This window comes from Coregonus lavaretus (assembly GCF_964263955.1).
Source record: "Coregonus lavaretus genome assembly, chromosome: 17".
Taxonomy (NCBI): Eukaryota; Metazoa; Chordata; class Actinopteri; order Salmoniformes; family Salmonidae; genus Coregonus; species Coregonus lavaretus.
In genome coordinates, this window is record NC_140004.1 from 15,998,690 (window position 1) to 16,017,782 (window position 19,093).

Below are 19,093 nucleotides of genomic sequence, written 5' to 3' on the forward strand. Positions count from 1 at the left end.
TTGATAGGATTGTCTCGAACGGAGCTCATGCAGTTTATTCTCTAGTGATTGCACGTTCGCCAATAGAACGGAGGGTACAGGCGGTTTATCCACTCTCCGATGTAGACTCATCAGGTGTCCCGCATGCCGGCCTCTATAACGCAATCTCCTCCTTCTTCAAGTGTCAGGGATTTGGGCCTTGTCCGGGATAATCAATATGTCTTTCGCCTCGTCCAAATCGAGGTTAGTGATAGCTGTTCTGATGTCCAGAAGCTCTTTTCGACCATAGGAAACGATGGCGGAAACATTATGTAAAAAAATAAATTACGATCATCACAAGAAAATACACAAAATAGCACAATTGGTCAGGAGCCCGCAAAACGGCCGCTATTCCCTCCAGTGGCATTCATGAGGCGCTAGGGGAGATAACCAGACATGGGGAGATGACCAGACATGGGTAGATGACCAGACATGGGGAGATGACCAGACATGGGGAGATGACCAGACATGGGGAGATGACCAGACATGGGGAGATGACCAGGCATGGGGAGATGACCAGGCATGGGGAGATAACCAGACAACAGGCAGAGAGACAGACAACAGGCAGAGAGACAGACACTTGAGAACTACTGTGACACCTTAAGCTCTCTGTGGAATGAAGGTTTGGCACTCATTGACCTCTTACCAACAACAACAGAACGTTAAATAAGATATGCAATAAATCTATGGTATATCAAATGTCTGACTGGGCCTAGTATGAAACCTATAAACACATCACTTTGATGATTGTCTATAATAACAAATGTATTGTTTATGCAATGTTTGGCTTTTGTTATGTACTGTATCTGGAGTGATTATGAGAATAATGTCAGTGAGTGGGGACTGCTAGTGTCCAACACAGCTGGTGATAAGAGTATTAATTGCATTACATTGGTCTCAATTGCTTTCATGTGCTTCAAAGGAGAGGAAGCATGTGGTAAATGTCCCAGGATCACTTTCATTTCCCTGCTTTTGTTTCTCTCCTAAGAAAATTGATTTATTATTCATAGTATGTCCACCAGGGAGGGAGTCATTCAGAACATTGGAACAACTCTCCTTAGACTGCTGTGAGAAGAAAAACCAAGCTCAGCATATATACAGTGCCATGCAAAATTATTCATCCCACTTGGCGTTTTTCCTATTTTGTTGCATTACAACCTGTAATTTTTATTTGGATTTCATGTAATGGACATACACAAAATAGTCCAAATTGGTGAAGTGAAATGAAAAAAATAACTTGTTTAAAAAGATTATACAAAATAAATAACGGAAAAGTGGTGCGTGCATACAGTGGGGAGAACAAGTATTTGATACACTGCCGATTTTGCAGGTTTTCCTACTTACAAAGCATGTAGAGGTCTGTAATTTTTATCATAGGTACACTTCAACTGTGAGAGACTGAATCTAAAACAAAAATCCAGAAAATCACATTGTATGATTTTTAAGTAATTAATTTGCATTTTATTGCATGACATAAGTATTTGATCACCTACCAACCAGTAAGAATTCCGGCTCTCACAGACCTGTTAGTTTTTCTTTAAGAAGCCCTCCTGTTCTCCACTCATTACCTGTATTAACTGCACCTGTTTGAACTCGTTACCTGTATAAAAGACACCTGTCCACACACTCAATCAAACAGACTCCAACCTCTCCACAATGGCCAAGACCAGAGAGCTGTGTAAGGACATCAGGGATAAAATTGTAGACCTGCACAAGGCTGGGATGGGCTACAGGACAATAGGCAAGCAGCTTGGTGAGAAGGCAACAACTGTTGGCGCAGTTATTAGAAAATGGAAGAAGATCAAGATGACGGTCAATCACCCTCGGTCTGGGGCTCCATGCAAGATCTCACCTTGTGGGGCATCAATGATCATGAGGAAGGTGAGGGATCAGCCCAGAACTACACGGCAGGACCTGGTCAATGACCTGAAGAGAGCTGGGACCACAGTCTCAAAGAAAACCATTAGTAACACACTACGCCGTCATGGATTAAAATCCTGCAGCGCACGCAAGGGCCCCCTTCTCAAGCCAGCGCATGTCCAGGCCCGTCTGAAGTTTGCCAATGACCATCTGGATGATTCAGAGGAGGAATGGGAGAAGGTCATGTGGTCTGATGAGACAAAAATAGAGCTTTTTGGTCTAAACTCCACTCGCCGTGTTTGGAGGAAGAAGAAGAATGAGTACAACCCCAAGAACACCATCCCAACCGTGAAGCATGGTGGTGGAAACATCATTCTTTGGGGATGCTTTTCTGCAAAGGGGACAGGACGACTGCACCGTATTGAGGGGAGGATGGATGGGGCTATGTATCGCGAGATCTTGGCCAACAACCTTCCCTCAGTAAGAGCATTGAAGATGGGTCATGGCTGGGTCTTCCAGCATGACAACGACCCGAAACACACAGCCAGGCTAACTAAGGAGTGGCTCCGTAAGAAGCATCTCAAGGTCCTGGAGTGGCCTAGCCAGTCTCCAGACCTGAACCCAATAGAACATCTTTGGAGGGAGCTGAAAGTCCGTATTGCCCAGCGACAGCCCCGAAACCTGAAGGATCTGGAGAAGGTCTGTATGGAGGAGTGGGCCAAAATCCCTGCTGCAGTGTGTGCAAACCTGGTCAAGACCTACAGGAAACGTATGATCTCTGTAATTGCAAATGAAGGTTTCTGTACCAAATATTAAGTTCTGCTTTTCTGATGTATCAAATACTTATGTCATGCAATAAAATGCAAATTAATTACTTAAAAATCATACAATGTGATTTTCTGGATTTTTCTTTTAGATTCCATCTCTCACAGTTGAAGTGTACCTATGATAAAAATTACAGACCTCTGCATGCTTTGTAAGTAGGAAAACCTGCAAAATCGGCAGTGTATCAAATACTTGTTCTCCCAACTGTATGTATTCACCCCCTTTGCTATGAAGCCCCTAAATAAGATCTGGTGCAACCAATTACCTTCAGAAGTCACATAATTAGTTAAATAAAGTCCACCTGTGTGCAATCTAAGTGTCACATGATCTGTCACATGATCTAATTATTTATTTCAGCTTTTATTTCTTTCATCACATTCACAGTGGGTCAGAAGTTTACATACACTCAATTAGTATTTGGTAGCATTGCCTTTAAATTGTTTAACTTGGGTCAAACGTTTTGGGTAGCCTTCCACAAGCTTCCCACAATAAGTTGGGTGAATTTTGGCCCATTCCTCCTGACAGAGCTGGTGTAACTGAGTCAGGTTTGTAGGCCTCCAGTTCTGCCCACAAACTTTCTATAGGATTGAGGTCAGGGCTTTGTGAAGGCCACTCCAATATCTTGACTTTGTTGTCCTTAAGCCATTTTGCCACAACTTTGGAAGTATGCTTGACCCATTTGCGACCAAGCTTTAACTTCCTGACTGATGTCTTGAGATGTTGCTTCAATATATCCACATAATTTTCCTTCCTCATGATGCCATCTATTTTGTGAAGTGCACCAGTCCCTCCTGCAGCAAAGCACCCCCACAGCATGATGCTGCCACCCCCGTGCTTCACGGTTGGGATGGTGTTCTTCGGCTTGCAAGTACCCCCTTTTTCCTCCAAACATAACGATGGTCATTATGGCCAAACAGTTCTATTTTGGTTTCATCAGACCAGAGGACATTTCTCCAAAAAGTACGATCTTTGTCCCCATGTGCAGTTGCAAACAGTAGTCTGACTTTTTTATGGCGGTTTTGGAGCAGTGACTTCTTCCTTGCTGAGCGGCCTTTCAGGTTATGTCGATATAGGACTCATTTTACTGTGGATATAGATACTTTTGTACATGTTTCCTCCAGTATCTTCACAAGGTCCTTTGCTGTTGTTCTGGGATTGATTTGCACTTTTTGCACCAAAGTACGTTCATCTCTAGGAGACAGAACGCGTATCCTTACATCCACAGGTACTGTACACCTCCAATTGACTCAAATGATGTCAATTAGCCTATCAGAAGCTTCTAAAGTCATGACATCATTTTCTGGAATTTTCCAAGCTGTTTAAAGGCACAGTTAACTTAGTGTATGTAAACTTCTGACCCACTGGAATTGTGAGACAGTGAATTATAAGTGAAATAATCTGTCTGTAAACAATTGTTGGAAAAATTGTGTCATGCACAAAGTAGATGTCCTAACCGACTTGCCAAAACTATAGTTTGTTAACAAGACATTTGTGCAGTGGTTGAAAAATGAGTTTTAATGACTCCAACCTAAATGTATGTAAACTTCTGACTTCAACTGTACACCTGTTCTGAAAGGCCCCAGAGTCTGCAACACCACTCAGCAAGGGGCACCACCAAGCAAGTGGCACCATGAAGACCAAGGTACAGATCAGGGTTGGGTTATAAAAAATTATCAGAAACTTTTAACATCCCACGGAGCACCATTAAATCCATTATAAAAAAAATGGAAAGAATATGTCACCACAACAAACCTACCAAGAGAGGGCCGCCCACCAAAACTCACGGACCAGGCAAGGAGGGCATTAATCAGAGAGGCAACAACGAGACCAAAGATATCCCTGAAGGAGCTGCAAAGCTCCACAGCGGAGATTGGAGTATCTGTCCATAGGACCACTTTAAGCCGTACACAGAGCTGGGCTTTACGGAAGAGTGGCCAGAAAAAATCCATTGCATAAAGAAAAAAATAAGCAAACACGTTTGGTGTTCGCCAAAAGCCATGTGGGAGACTCCCCAAACATATGGAAGAAGGTACTCTGGTCAGATGAGACTAAAATTGAGCTTTTTGGCACTATGTCTGGCGCAAACCCAACACCTCTCATCACCCCGAGAACACCATCCCCACAGTGAAGCATGGTGGTGGCAGCATCATGCTGTGGGGATGTTTTTCATCGGCAGGGACTGGGAAACTGGTCAGAATTGAAGGTTTGATGGATGGCGCTAAATACAGGGAAATTCTTGAGGGAAACCTGTTTCAGTCTTCCAGAGATTTGAGACTGGGACGGAGGTTCACCTTCCAGCCGGACAATGACCCTAAGCATACTGCTAAAGCAACACTCAAGTGGTTTAAGGGGAAACATTGAAATGTCTTGGAATGGCCTAGTCAAAGCCCAGACCTCAATCCAATTGAGAATCTGTGGTATGACTTAAAGATTGCTGTACACCAGGGGAACCCATCCAACTTGAAGGAGCTGGAGCAGTTTTGCCTTGAAGAATGGGTAAAAACCCCAGAGGCTAGATGTGCCAAGCTTATAGAGACATACCCCAAGAGACTTGTAGCTGAAATTGCTGCAAAAGGTGGCTCTATAAAGTATTGACATTGGGGGGGGGGGTGGGGGTGAATAGTTATGCACGCTTCTGCATGTTCTGTTTTTTTGTCTTATTTCTTTTTTGTTTCACACAGAAAAATTTACATGTTGTGTAAATCAAATGATACAAACCCTCCAAAAATCAATTTTAATTCCAGGTTGTAAGGCAACAAAATAGGAAAAATGCCAAGGGGGGAGAATACTTTCGCAAGCCACTGTATTTATGAATCATAATGTTCATGGATATAAAGTTAAATCCTGACCATATACTGTATCACTATGGGTCAGATAGAGTTGCTTTCTCAGAATGTCTCTGTTTGAATGTGAAAGCTGCTCAGCCTCCTGACTGGCCCTCTCACATTCAACCCCACGTTTGGACATCATTCCAGACTGTGATTGCCTCCTGTAGCTGAGGGACAGGAACCATGTCCAGTTCATGCATGTCAGGAATACTTTAGTCAACCACTCCTACACCTCTCCATTTAAAACCAGTGTAATCAGTTCATTTCACCCCTTCTCTTCAACTCTATCTCTCTTGTCAGATCTTTGGGGAGACGGAGCCGGTGCGGATGACGTCGGAGGGCTCAGACTGTCGATGTAAGTGCATCATGAGGCCACTGAGCAAGGATGCGTGCCAGCATCTGAGGAGCGGCAGAGCACGCGTGGAGGACTTCTACACGGTGGAGACTGTCAGCTCTGGATCGGACTGCAAGTGTTCCTGCACAGCCCCTCCCTCCTCCCTCAACCCGTGCGAGAACGAGTGGAAGATGGAGAAGCTGAAGAAACAGGCCCCAGAGCTGCTCAAGGTGAATGGAGGTGCAGCAGTAACAGACACTAACTGTAACTTGGTGGCACAATAACCTTTTAACTGTAAATGTTGGTAGTAAGATCTGGTAATTGACTGTGTAAAGACAGTGACAGAGACCCTGATTACATGTGTATGGTTTGGTCCTAACCATGGGAGAAGCAGAAACAGGATATCCCTATAATTGTTCAAATGAAAGCTTCAAAGTATCCCAGGTTGTTACACAGACAGTTCACTATGACCTCACTGGATTGTCTATCTGATATCCATCTGTTAATAACATCTCAGCACCTCTGAGGATGTACATATCTGAAGCACACATTCATTTTTCACTGGCAGTGAGAGGAGAGGAGGCACGCTATGCACCATATGAACAGAACAACGAGAACCAGATGTATGATCTGACTGGGTTTAACCTTAAATTATAAAGTATGCATTTTTTTAAGGTCCTTACTGCTGAATAGTGTCTGTTCCAGGTGCATCGGAGTCAAAATAAGAATACTGGAAGAGATGGAGACCCGCACACTGTCTAAAAAAAAAGATACATCCAAAACTGAGGCTTGAATGCAAAATAAAGATGTTTATTAGAACATCATTGTGCCCAACAAATTATAAAGGAAAGGTGAAAACAAAACACAAATGTTTCGGCCCCAGGCCATCCTCAGTGGATTTAGACTTAGCCATAGATTAAGCCTGGTTGTTGTTTCGTGTTAATACTCTCCTCTGTCCTGTGTGTGTGGGTGTACAGCTCCATTCCATGGTGGACCTACTGGAGGGCACGCTGTACAGTCTGGACCTCATGAAGGTCCACTCCTACATCAATAAGGTGGTCTCCCAGATGAACACACTAGAGGAGGTAAGCACAGAAAACCAACGTTCTAGTATAGTGGAACAAGTGCCACAATAACAAGGACATAAAACAAAAACCAGGGTACGCTAGGTTTGCATGCCTTCCTATATACTGTATTTGAGTGTATTTGGGATCTTTCCAAGGGTTCTAAGCTGTTAAAGCTGTCTACGGTCCTTTATGGAGACAGAGAGCTGATTAAATGGTTTGTGATTGGATACTAGTAATCCCCACCCCCCCCCCCCAAACTGCATGGTTACAGTATCCACAGAGGTTTCTTTAACCCCACAGTTATTCACTTCTCTAACAGGGAAATATGTACTAGAATGGGGAGAGAGATTTGTGTGACTGGTTCCGCCAGAGTACCAGTCACACAAAGTAACGTTTTTATAATCTATTTACGAAAGGGTTCCTTTTTGGTTAGAGTTACTTGCACATGGGTCGTACAATGGACTGGTCTGATTCTTAGAACACATCTGATTCTCCAGACAATCAAGACCAACCTGACTCGGGACAATGAGTTTGTAAGGGACAGCATGATCACTCTGACAAACCAGTTTAAGAGGTATGAGAACTACTCCAACATCATGATGAGCATCAAGAAGGAGATCTCCAGCCTGGGGCTGCAGCTACTGCAGAAAGACCAAACAGAGACCAAAGCTCAGGTAAGTGTGTCTCAAACACACACACACACACATACCTACACACGTGCACACGCACACACGCATAGGTCTACACAAAAGCTTGCTCACAAATTACACATCAAACACACACACAAATCAACGTTCACATGCCCACAGACGCATCGTAAATCACAGGCTTGAATGTCAATGTTTACAGGACAACAATGATGAGAAAACCAAGGAGGCCGTAAAAAAAACGAACAAAAAGCCCCCTGCATCCAAGCCCCCTCCCAAGCCGCCCAAGGAAAAGGTTGTAAAACCCAAGAAAGAGAGCACCAAACCTGGGAAGCCCATCAAGCCTGACCCCACAGCCAAGGCCAAGGTGGTAGGGCACCAGCCGGGGGTAGTAAGGGGCATCACATACTACAAAGCAGCCAAGGTGGATGGGGACGAGCATAGCGCAGGCAGTAAAGGTGAGAGAAAAGGGGCCGATACAGGGGGAGAGTTTGACCACTCTCTCTCCCAGCCCAGTGTGTGCATGTGTATGGAGCCCCCTCACCCCTAAAGACAACATTGGGATGTGACTTCAGCTGAGTTAGCAGCACTCAGCTAGCCTGCATGAGATCATCTATATGCTGTTCTAATTTGCTCAGACCCTATTGTGATTGTTATAAACTAAACCAATTAAAATATAAGTTATACTCTTGGATTTGATCTTCATTACATAATGCGTTGCACTGTTATTTCAGAATCCCAACAGAGACAGATATTGTACATCTCTATTGTATATTATTTTTCTGTATAGAGCAAGCCATTTAGATTTGAATGAAAGATGATGTTCTAACACAAAATTGGTTCTGTGAAAGTTCCCAGGACGTTGGTTAGGTTGTGGCTAGCCTCTGCCGAGTCCCCAACGACCGGATGTTCTGGTTTTCAGGGGAAATGGAAAGAGAGCCTGTGACACGACTTCCGCTTTTGGACGTTAACAAGGCGACACGCCATCTTAAAACCTTTTACTGCAGTGGGTTAAATCAGGGTCACACAGAGTGTTTCTTGATAGTCTTAAACAAATCTACTTTGAAACAAAAGTATACACCTCACACACATGGTTATGGGCTTAAAAAAAGAAGGCGCCTGTACCATGTCAGATATACAGTTGAAATGTATTCAATTTTGAGTTTGCATCCCAATATTACACATTCTATACATCACGGAAGACTGAAATATAACAAAACCGTTTGACATAGAAACACCGGATTTTGGCAGGTTTTTTTAAATAATGTTTATTAATGATAAAATGATTAAATACAGTTGAAGTCAGAAGTTTACATACACCTTAGCCAAATACATTTAAACTCAGTTTTTCACAATACCTGACATTTAATCCTAGTAAAAATTAACTTGGGTCAAATGTTTCGGGGAGCCTTCCACAAGCTTCCCACAATAAGTTGGATGAATTTTGGCCCATTCCTCCTGACAGAGCTGGTGTAACTGAGTCAGGTTTGTAGGCCTCCTTGCTCGCCCACACATTTTCTATAGGATTGAGGTCAGGGCTTTGTGAAGGCCACTCCAATACCTTGACTTTGTTGTCCTTAAGCCATTTTGCCACAACTTTGGAAGTATGCTTGGGATCATTGTCCATTTGGAAGACCCATTTGTGACCAAGCTTTAACTTCCTGACTGATGTCTTGAGATGTTGCTTCAATATATCCATATAATTTTCCTTCCTCATGATGCCATCTATTTTGTGAAGTGCACCAGTCCCTCCTGCAGCAATGCACCCCCACAGCATGATGCTGCCACCCCCGTGCTTCACGGTTGGGATGGTGTTCTTCGGCTTGCAAGCCCCCCCTTTTTCCTCCAAACATAACGATGGTCATTATGGCCAAACAGTTCTATCCAAAAAGTACGATCTTTGTCCCCATGTGCAGTTGTAAACCGTAGTCTGGCTTTTTTATGGCGGTTTTGGAGCAGTGGCTTCTTCCTTGCTGAGCAGCCTTTCAGGTTATGTCGATATAGGACTCGTTTTACTGTGGATATAGATACTTTTGTACCTGTTTCCTCCAGCATCTTCACAAGGTCCTTTGCTGTTATTCTGGGATTGATTTGCACTTTTCGCAACAAGGTACGTTCATCTCTAGGAGACAGAACGCATCTCCTTCCTGAGCGGTATGATGGCTGCGTGGTCCCATGGTGTTTATACTTGCGTACTATTGTTTGTACATATGAATGTGGTACTTTCAGGTGTTTGGAAATTGCTCCCAAGGATGAACCAGACTTGTGGAGGTCTACAATTTTTTCCTGAGGTCTTGGCTGATTTCTTTTGATTTTCCCATGATGTCAAGCAAAGAGGCACTGAGTTTGAAGGTAGGCCTTGAAATACATCCACAGGTACACCTCCAATTGACTCAAATTATGTCAATTAGCCTATCGGAAGCTTCTAAAGCCATGACATCATTTTCTGGAATTTTCCAAGATGTTTAAAGGCACAGTCAACTTAGTGTATGTAAACTTCTGACCCACTGGAATTGTGATACAGTGAATTATAAGTGAAATAATCTGTCTGTAAACAATTGTTGGAAAAATTACTTGTGTCATGCACAAAGTAGATTTCCTAACCGACTTGCCAAAACTATAGTTTGTTAACAAGAAATGTGTGGAGTGGTTGAAAAACTAGTTTTAATGACTCCAACCTAAGTGTATGTAAACTTCCGACTTCAACTGTATATTAAAAACATTCCACCTATGAGGCCACTAGGTCATTTGACTGCAGGAAAGGGCTACCTCCACCTCCACATTTACTGGATTGGTTGAACAGTGCAGAAGAGAATCTCCGCCGACAGTTGTTTTCTTCTTGTCAAGACCAATATGTAGGGGATCTAGTTTCAGATGTTTATTTTATGCCTGCTACGTTAGGTTAGATTGCGGCAAATGTTCTCATAACACAAAAACTGTCCAGTCATGCTGATGATTATACAATGTTTGTATAAAACATTCACCTAATGTTGCAAGAAAGTTCAGAGAACACATTTTGTCTGTTCTTTAAAGGTTCCCAGAATGTTTCATTATAGGTTGTGGGAACAATCTGGTGGGAACATTGTGTAGACATCACAAAATATATGTTCCCAAAACACAAAAACTGTCCAGTTGTGCAGATGATTCTATAATGTTTATTTTAGGGTGAAAAAAACATTCACCAGATGTCGCAAGAACGTTCCTAGAACACATTGATTCTGTTCTTTAAAGGTTCCAATAATGTTTCATTAGGTTGTGGGAACATTGTGGAGATATGACAAGAGATAGGTTCCCAAAACACTAAAACTATCCAGTTGTGTTGACATTCAGATAATGTTTGTATCAGGGTGACCAAAACATTCCTTTGATGTTGCAAGAATGGGGATCAGAACAGCCTTTCTGAGTTCTTTAAAGGTTCCCATAACATTTAATTAGGGTGTGGAAACAGTGTGGATACATTACAAGAGATAGGTTGCCAAAACACAAAATATGCTCAGTTGTGATGACATTCATACAATGTTTAAGTTAGGTTGCACAGGACATTCCCTTAATGTTGCAAGCATATTCTTGTGATATTCACGAAGGTTGCATAGAACATTCCCACAATGTTGCACAATGTTCCACAATTTCCAAATAAGTTTGTTTTTATGACATTCATAGCATATTTGTTTTAAGTTTAACATAACATTCCATTGATGTTCACACAATATACTGCCTTTAAAAAGCAACAAATCCCTTTGAAAATAGCCTATGTGGCATCGATTAAAGTCTGAAACAGTTATTCTAGTTTCAAAATTGACCACCAAGTGTAAAAAGGATCATTTTGGTCATAAAGTCTGATGTGTAACATCTGTGTGTCACAACGGGGTAAATTAATGTTGGGTTTTGATTTGACAATGTCAATTTGCCCACTAACATAGGGTGAACAGCTGCGGTGATTGCTCTCTATACAATAGCAGAGACAGTGAGATAGACCTGCCCAGCAGCTCCGACTTTGTTTACATAAGACAACACGTCTTATGTAAACACTGTTCAACCAATCCAGTAAACCTCCAAGACAAGGTCAAATGTATATTGCGTGAACATCAATGGAATATTATGTTAAACCTAAAACAAATATGCTATGAACGTCATAAAAACAGACTTATTTGGAAATTGTGGAACACTGTACAACATTGTGGGAATGTTCTGTGCAACCTATGTGAATATCACAAGATTATTCTTGCAACAACCCAAACAACTGCCATAACTTAATAAAATGTTCTGGGAATCTTTGAAGAACTTAGACCAGGTGTTCTGTCAACATTCTTACAACATTATAGGAATGTCTTGTGCAACCTAACGTAAACATTGAATGAATTTCATCACAATTTTGTGTTTTGGGAACCTATCTCTTGTAATGTACCCACACTATTCCCACAACCTAATTAAATGTTCTGGGAACCTATAAAGAACTCAGAAAGGCTGTTCTGTTAACATTCTTGCAACATCAAAGGAATGTTTTGTGCAATGTCCTGATACAAACATTATCTGAATGTCAGCATAACTGGACCGTTTTAGTGTTTTTTGGAACCTATCTCTTGTTATATGCCCACAATGTTCTTACAACCTAAAGAAACATTGGACAGTTTTTGTGTTATGAGAACATTTGCTGCGACCTAACGAATGTTCTGGGAACTTTCACAGAACCAATTGTGGTTTGCTGGGTAACTCTAGTTGAATGGATAGGTATGCTAGGTTTGCTCAGGGCTCAGACGCACATATGCTGTTAGATCATGTGTTCTGCCGTGCCTAGCCGTTTAGCCATACTTTGGTGAGTACAGCCACACTTGTCAACCCAGTGAAGCGAATCAGCTTACTTTCCATAATCTCTCACAAAGAACAGAAGGGCCTTTTTTTCAAAGGTAAATTGCATCTATTAGATAAAGGACAATGTGGCTTTTGAAGTAACAAGTTACGCTGCTTTTCTTTCACCACATACAGTACTTGTGATTTTTGACTCTAGAGACCCACAGCACATTCACCTATCTATGCCTACCTCCTAACTCCTAACGTTTTCCCTGACTCCCTATCTTGTTGTTAAGCCTTTAACAGATACATGTGGTCAGGTAGTGTGCACGGCTGGCACCCTGAGGCTCAGAGTGCAAGTGTCATGCAGATGCGCTGCGTATGTAGCAGGGAGAGGCGTTTTATATCACACATGTCTAGCAGCACAGGAAGTGAGAGTAGGCTAGGCTAGGATAGGATTAACTTTAATGTCCCAAGGGGAAAATTGTCTTAGACACAACAGTACTGCTGTATACAAAATAGACACTGTACATTACACACTCAACATAACACATTGCCCTTATCATCATATACTTCTTATATAGCCACATACATAATACTTTGCATATTCCCTTATTCTGTCAGTGGCATACTAACACAGCTCAGCTTTACTTATTGCTGTTTAGGTATTTGATGGACATGGGAATGAAGGAGTGCTTATATCTGCTCAGCTTACACATGAGGACTCTATAGCGTCTGCCTGAGGGGAAGAGCTGATATTCAGAGTATACTACATGGGAGGGATCTGAAATAATTTTCTGCGCTTGTCTGATAACGGTTTGTTCAAAAATAGTCTGCAGGGAGGGATGTTGTCTCACACCCATGACCTTCATGGCAGTTTGTATCAGGCGGGCAATTTGGGATTTCAGTTGGACTGATAAATTGCCAGTAATATGAGTAACAGAGGGGAGCAGCCTCAGCCAGGCCCACTTCTCCTGGCACTGTCCTCTGTTCTGCTATTCTCTCTCTATGGCCAAGGATAAGAAAATGTCATGTGAGGGCTGTGGAATTCTGAATCCAAACAGACAGAGGCAGAGACAGCGGGACAGACTTGGTTACAGAGGAGGGGACAGAGAAAGTGAGAGGAAGCTGGCATGCTCTGTGTGCTGCATAACTAATGCATTCCCCTTTGATGTGGCCCCGGGAAATCTGTGGTACTGTACAGTGTTTGTCTCTCTGACAGAGGTCTCAAAAGCAGCTCATACAGGGCCTGTGGCTCTGAGGCTCTATTTGACTAATTTAGCCAGCTAATTCTAATGAAAGCTAGTGAAGACAAGGCCCCTCCAGAGTTTGAGTTTGAGTAACTAAATTCTATGGCCTGCTTTCCAACACTTCATCCCTTTATCCTCAGACAACGCTGCCAAGACTCACACCGTCCAACATGTCAAAGAGACACACTCGGAGGACGGAGGCGCTGAAATCGTCCTGGAAACCATAGAGGGAACCACAGCTGAGTCGACAACTACCACAGAAACTGCTGTCACTACCACGACAACAATGGCAGCAACAACAACAGCCAGTACCACAATGCCATCTACTACCACTACCACCACCACCAGTGCAGCAGGAGTAGAGAGGCTAGACAGACCAGCTCCCACCATCATGCTCTTCCTGGACAACTCAGACAACAACAGCCGGCCAATCTTACACAGAGCAGGTAGCCTGACCTACACGAAAGCCTACTGTACACTACACTACACCCTATATCAACTGAATGTGCTCATTTACAGCAATACTGACAGTCAGTGCTATGACTCTGTCCAGTTCAGTAACGGATAAGCATGTAACGTTTAGCTGCCAGAATATGTGTGACTGTGAAATTGGATGATTGGAGACTCATGCAGGCCATTCTTTATCCAGTTTTTCTGGTAGTTTTTGTGTTGATTGTTTTGTGCTGTACTTGGCAGGGAAGATCCTGGACTGTGAGGGGACCTTGGCCTCTATCGAGCTCCCAGAGAAGCAGCACAGCTACGGGCGGAATGAGGGAGCCTGGATGAAGGATCCTCTGGCAAAGGACTCCAAGATCTACGTCACTAACTATTACTATGGCAACAACCTGGTGGAGTTCCGAAACCTGGACAACTTCAAGCAAGGTGGGCGTGGCATAGAGAGATACATATATTATAGACCAGGGTTCCCCAACTGGCGGCCTGCGTATTTATTTGAATTGTTGGACCAAGAATATATAATATTTGACTAAAACATAATATTTTCAAACCTTGCTTACATTTGTATATGATCACATACATCTCTCTATTTTGCGTGGGAATACTTTGGAACAGATATCAAAAATTAAAATCACTTGGAGCGATTTGCTGGTGTTTGGAAATCTGTTCCAAAGTATTCCCATGCAAAAATCACATTTACATTACATTTTAGTCATTTAGCAGACGCTCTTATCCAGAGCGACTTACATGAGCAATTAGGGTTAAGTGCCTTGCTCAAGGGCACATCGACAGATTTTTCACCTAGTCAGCGCGGGGATTAGTTACTGGCACAACGCTCTTAACCCCTTAGCTACCTGCCGACCAAACAGTTCTGTAAAAAACCCAATGATAAAGCCTTGCGGACCTATTTTTTTATTTGTTTTGCACTGTTGACGGTAGGTGTGCTTGATTCAGCAGCCCTAGCGCCGGGAAGGCAAAGTGTTCTCATTTTTAACCATTTCATGTGTCTGAAGGTAGAACTATGCCTACCCGGCAGGCCCAGAGAGCAAATCAAGTGCACCTATAGGCCTACCGCTGGCCAATCAGATAGCTCAGATCACCGTGTCTGCACAGTTTCCTCGCACCATAGACTGTAAAAAGAAACCTCGAATGCACAGCAAAGTTGATAATGTGAGATTTAAAAACTTTTAAAACCATGACTAGAGAGAGACTCAACGAATACAGCAAAGAGCTGCTGTTTTTATGAGTAAGTTCATGTTTAAGTTGTTATTCAGCACTGTCAAAACCTTGTTGAACATTTTATAAGCCATAAAAAGCGCGTTTCGATAAGCTTGAGTTGTTATTATTTGCGGCGTGTGTCTTTTTTAATATTGATGAAAATTTAACTTTCTCTGGTCATAGGAGTAACAACATGAATTGGTGCATGAGGCAGAAGTAATGCAGTGCGACTTAAAGGCGCTGCATGGTCAATCCGATATCTGCATTGGCCGTGCAGCATTTATGGTGATACGGCCTCTACAGAAGTCAGGACATTCATACTTCCTGCGCTTTGGGAGGCGCACAGCGATGCGGTACGGAGCTCAATTTGGCCTCTGCATGCCTCCGAAGGCTCCGCAATTGCGTTACACCCTCCATACGGAGCCTCCGCCCACATTTCAGATCAAGCATAAATTGGCTTTTAAGTTTCGCCATCAGCTGGAAGACTGTGTCCCCTTTTCTCAGCGGAGGGAGGGAGAGAGGAGGGACGGTGAGTCGGGTGAGAGGCAGCCTCACCGCTGCTCCCTCCCTCCCCTCAGACTGACCATCAGATGCAGGCCATCAGTCCAGTAAAACAATAAGCAAATGATTATGCTCAGCCAGCTGTGCCTCACAAGTAATACAACAAATTATATATTACCAGTGTGATCATATACCTAACATTTTGAAATATAATTTCAAAATGGTCTGAGAAGAACAACATTGGCAGGGCAATTCAAGCGTAGCCAATATGCAGTGATAATGTATTGGGTCTATAGCCTACTGCACAAACTTAATTGCTACAGAACTGTTTTTTATTGGTTAATGTTGCATAGGCTTATGTTTTTTAAGTCAAGAAAAGATTGGTGACCACTGATCTACAGTGACCCATGAAATATAGTGAGTATACACTATAGTAGCTTGAGACTCAAACAGGCAGGTTTTTCACACATAAAGTTCCTAAAACAGCTGGGTGGAAAGAATCCACCCCTTCTTGCACTAGTACTTGGAGAGAGAAATAGGATTACTCCTCTTAAATGACTGTGTAAAATTATCTTTCTCACAGGACTAGCCTGGTTGATTTAGAAGTGTTTGGACAATGTTTCTTTAAACTCACTTACATCTTGCAAAGTGTATAGAGATTTTGCTCTGATATCCGGTAGGGTGGTGAGTTCACAGCAGTGTGCGGATGACTAGGTATCTCTGTGAGTGGCTGTGATCCCTGCCTAGGCTGACATGTGCTCTGGCCTCCCCTTTGAACTGGCCATAGCTGAGAGGGATTAGAGGCATGGGCTGGCCTCGGGGGGGAAAAGTGCTGTGCTACGGGGTTGTTTTTGTCCTTCGCTGCAGCTTCATTCATTATCTAAATCACACTTCCTGAGGTAGAAATATAAGAGCGCAGATGTGATCAGATATGAGTGTAACCCTAATAACAATACATATGTTTGGACAGCAGGGAGTGGGACAGTAAGATAAAGGAACCAGTCTCTCATGTGACACAATTGTATAAACTTTTATGGAACTATTAAAACGTTTGCGTGTGTAACACCTGTGAAACCCAGAATGACTTGATTTATACTTAATTTTACATGATGTTAGCATAATGTCTGGGGGGCAACATGGTATGCAGTTAGCGCTCACTAAACATTTCTATATTTGGTCCTGTTAGGTCGTTGGAGCAACCTCTTCAAACTGCCTTACAACTGGATCGGCACGGGTCATGTGGTGTACAATGGAGCGTTTTACTACAACAGAGCTTTCACCAAAAACATCATTAAGTACGACCTAAGGATGCGTTACGTGGCCGCCTGGACCCTCCTGCATGACGTGGTTTACGAGGACACCACCCCCTGGAAGTGGAGAGGCCACTCGGACATTGACTTTGCCGTGGATGAGAGTGGGCTGTGGGTGATCTACCCTGCCACGGACTATGACTACTCTCAGCAGGAGGTGATTGTCATCAGTAAGCTGGACCCTGGGGATCTGTCCATGAAGAAGGAGACCACCTGGAGGACGGGCCTGAAGAGGAAGACTTACGGGAACTGCTTCATCATCTGTGGGGTGCTGTACGCTGTGGACGTCTATAACCAGAAGGAAGGGGAGGTGAACTATGCCTACGACACCCACACCAACTCAGAGGCTATCCCTCATCTGCCCTTTACCAACGAATATGCCTACACCACCCAGATCGACTACAATCCCAAGGAGAAGGTCCTGTACGCCTGGGACAATGGACACCAGGTCACATATAACATACATTTTGTTGACCAATGAGCACAGGTGTTTTGCGCTCAGGTAAAGTATAGGCCATCAGGATCATGACAAGGTCACCATCCCCTTAGAGATAAGAGAGATGCTCAGTAATAGATGCGGTAAAGAGGTCAAATGAACGTAGACCATGGGGGATAAAAGAAGGACGCCGGATTGGCGCACATTCAACAAATCTGATCTAACGAAGTGGATATTCGTCAAATCCATTATGATTGATGTATTGTAACAGGCCCACAATGTGGTTACTAATGTCCGATTTGTATATTTTGGGCTGTTTTTGCTGCATAACATTTAGAAATAGTCCCTGTTCAGGTTTAGAAGAAGTGACTGCTAAATGCTAACTCCCTTTCATATAAGCTGGTAGCATAGCTAGCATAGAGAAATCGTTGGTGGTAGTCAATGTCATTTTTAACTGTAATGCAGTTGATTGGTCATGATAACATGAACATGTATTGGGCTTGACATCCATACAAGCATTATACTCAGATTTTTACCTCAACATAGTGTGAAATACACATATAAACAATAACCTAAATGTAGGGTAATTTTGCTGGGGGGCAGTGAGGAGATTCGGGATCTTTCCCCCATGCGTTTCCATGGCATTTTGTTTTGGTCGAGTTCCATTGACCTCTTTACCGGATCTATGGACAGTCCAGTAGCGCCCATATTGGATTCAACAGCCAGCATTCCTCTTTCAATGCATACTAACCAATACACTTGACAGCATACCATGCGTCCCATACACAACAAGGTTCCAGGTCAATGTGGACTCTATATTGGGATGCTATTGTAAATCACGAACTGCTCATTTATTCCACCTATTAGATTTTTAGGGCCCATCAAACTCCATCCTATCACCTAGCACTATGATCATCTGTAATTGTCATTTCAGGCCTATTGATGATGTTCGTTTTTTTACTTGTATAAATGTTGCTGGGTACTGTAGTGTTAACTGTTGAAATGGTTTATTTTAGTGAGGATGAGGGATGCTTTGACTATACACTACCGTTCAAAAGTTTGGGGTCACTTAGAAATGTCCTTGTTTTTGAAAGAAAAGCAATTTTTTTGTCCATTAAAATAACATCAAATTGATCAGAAATATAATGTAGACATTGTTAATGTTGTAAATGGCTATTGTAGCTGGAAACAGCTGATTTTTAATGGAATATCTACATAGGCGTACAGAGGCCCATTATCAGCAACCATCAGTCCTGTGTTCCAATGGCACGTTGTGTTTGCTAATCCAAGATTATCATTTTAAAGGCTAATTGATCATTAGAAAACCCTTTTGCAATTATGTTAGCACAGCTGAAAACTGTTGTGCTGATTAAAGAAGCAATAAAACTGGCCTTCTTGAGACTACATTTTACATTTACATTTTAGTTATTTAGCAGACGCTCTTATCCAGAGCGACTTACAGATAGTGAGTGCATATATATGTATATATTTTTTTAACTAGTCATACAGACTAGTTGAGTATCTAGAGCATCAGCAATTGTGGGTTCGATTACAG

General features: G+C 42.7%; 1 protein-coding gene across 1 annotated transcript in view; it reads left to right on the forward strand.

The window, feature by feature from the left end:
* Positions 1-18,636, forward strand: part of LOC311144722 (olfactomedin-like protein 2A) — a 30,672-nt gene extending 12,036 nt beyond the window's left edge. Inside the window, exons 2-8 of the mRNA XM_084180817.1 lie at positions 5,832-6,095; positions 6,843-6,950; positions 7,430-7,606; positions 7,782-8,037; positions 13,758-14,063; positions 14,314-14,499; positions 16,979-18,636. Of these exons, the coding sequence (XP_084036943.1) occupies positions 5,832-6,095; positions 6,843-6,950; positions 7,430-7,606; positions 7,782-8,037; positions 13,758-14,063; positions 14,314-14,499; positions 16,979-17,583 (1,902 nt within the window). The 3' untranslated portion in view covers positions 17,584-18,636. The remainder of the gene's footprint in view (positions 1-5,831; positions 6,096-6,842; positions 6,951-7,429; positions 7,607-7,781; positions 8,038-13,757; positions 14,064-14,313; positions 14,500-16,978) is intronic.
* The last annotated feature ends 457 nt before the right edge of the window (positions 18,637-19,093 follow it).